Source organism: Capsicum annuum, unplaced genomic scaffold (genome assembly GCF_002878395.1).
Source record: "Capsicum annuum cultivar UCD-10X-F1 unplaced genomic scaffold, UCD10Xv1.1 ctg63012, whole genome shotgun sequence".
Classification (NCBI taxonomy): domain Eukaryota; kingdom Viridiplantae; phylum Streptophyta; class Magnoliopsida; order Solanales; family Solanaceae; genus Capsicum; species Capsicum annuum.
The window spans coordinates 491-1,651 of NW_025872013.1; the positions used below are offsets into that span (position 1 = coordinate 491).

At 42.5% G+C, this 1,161-nt stretch overlaps 1 protein-coding gene across 1 annotated transcript in view; it reads right to left on the reverse strand.

Moving 5' to 3' along the window:
• LOC124893656 (ribulose bisphosphate carboxylase large chain-like) overlaps positions 1-1,161 on the reverse strand; it is a gene marked incomplete at its 5' end in the record, with an annotated part of 1,636 nt that extends 475 nt beyond the window's left edge. The window contains 1 exon segment of the mRNA XM_047404563.1: positions 127-1,161. Within this exon segment, the coding sequence (XP_047260519.1) occupies positions 127-880 (754 nt within the window).

Genomic DNA, 1,161 nt, shown 5'->3' on the forward strand with positions numbered 1-1,161 from the left:
GTCCTAAAGTTCCTCCACCGAACTGTAGTACGGAATCATCCCCAAAGATCTCGGTCAGAGCAGGCATATGCCAAACATGAATACCTCCTGAAGCCACAGGTAGAACACCTGGTAAAGAGACCTAATCTTGAGTGAAATAAATACCGCGACTTCGATCTTGTTCAACAAAATCATCACGCAATAAATCAACAAATCCCAAAGTTATGTCTCTTTCACCTTCAAGTTTACCTACTACGGTACCAGCATGAATATGATCTCCACCAGACATACGTAATGCTTTTGCTAATACCCGGAAGTGCATACCATGATTCTTCTGTCTATCAATAACCGCATGCATTGCACGGTGGATGTGAAGAAGTAGACCATTATCTCGGCAATAATGAGCCAAGCTAGTATTTGCGGTGAATCCCCCCGTTAAGTAGTCATGCATTACGATCGGAACGCCCAATTCTCTAGCAAATACAGCTCTTTTCATTATGTCTTCGCATGTACCTGCAGTAGCATTCAAGTAATGCCCTTTGATTTCACCTGTTTCAGTTTGTGCTTTAAAAAGTGCTTCGGCACAAAATAAGAAACGATCTCTCCAACGCATAAATGGTTGTGAATTCACGTTCTTATCATCTTTGGTAAAATCAAGTCCACCGCGAAGACATTCATAAACAGATCTACCGTAGTTTTTAGCAGATAACCCCAATTTAGGTTTAATAGTACATCCCAACAGGGGACGACCGTACTTGTTCAATTTATCTCTTTCAACTTGGATCCCATGAGGCGGACCTTGGAAAGTTTTAATATAAGCAGTAGGGACTCGCAGATCTTCCAGACATAGAGCGCGCAGGGCTTTGAACCCAAATACATTACCTACAATGGAAGTAAACATGTTGGTAACGGAACCTTCTTCAAAAAGGTCTAAAGGGTAAGCTACATAAGCAATATATTGATCTTTTTCTCCAACAACACGCTAGATGCGGTAGCATCGCCCTTTGTAACGATCAAGACTGGTAAGTCCATCGGTCCATACAGTTGTCCATGTACCAGTAGAAGATTCGGCAGCTACCGCGGCCCCTGCTTCTTCAGGTGGAACTCCAGGTTGAGGAGTTACTCGGAATGCTGACAATATATCAGTATCCTTGGTTTGGTACTCAGGAGTATAATAAGTCA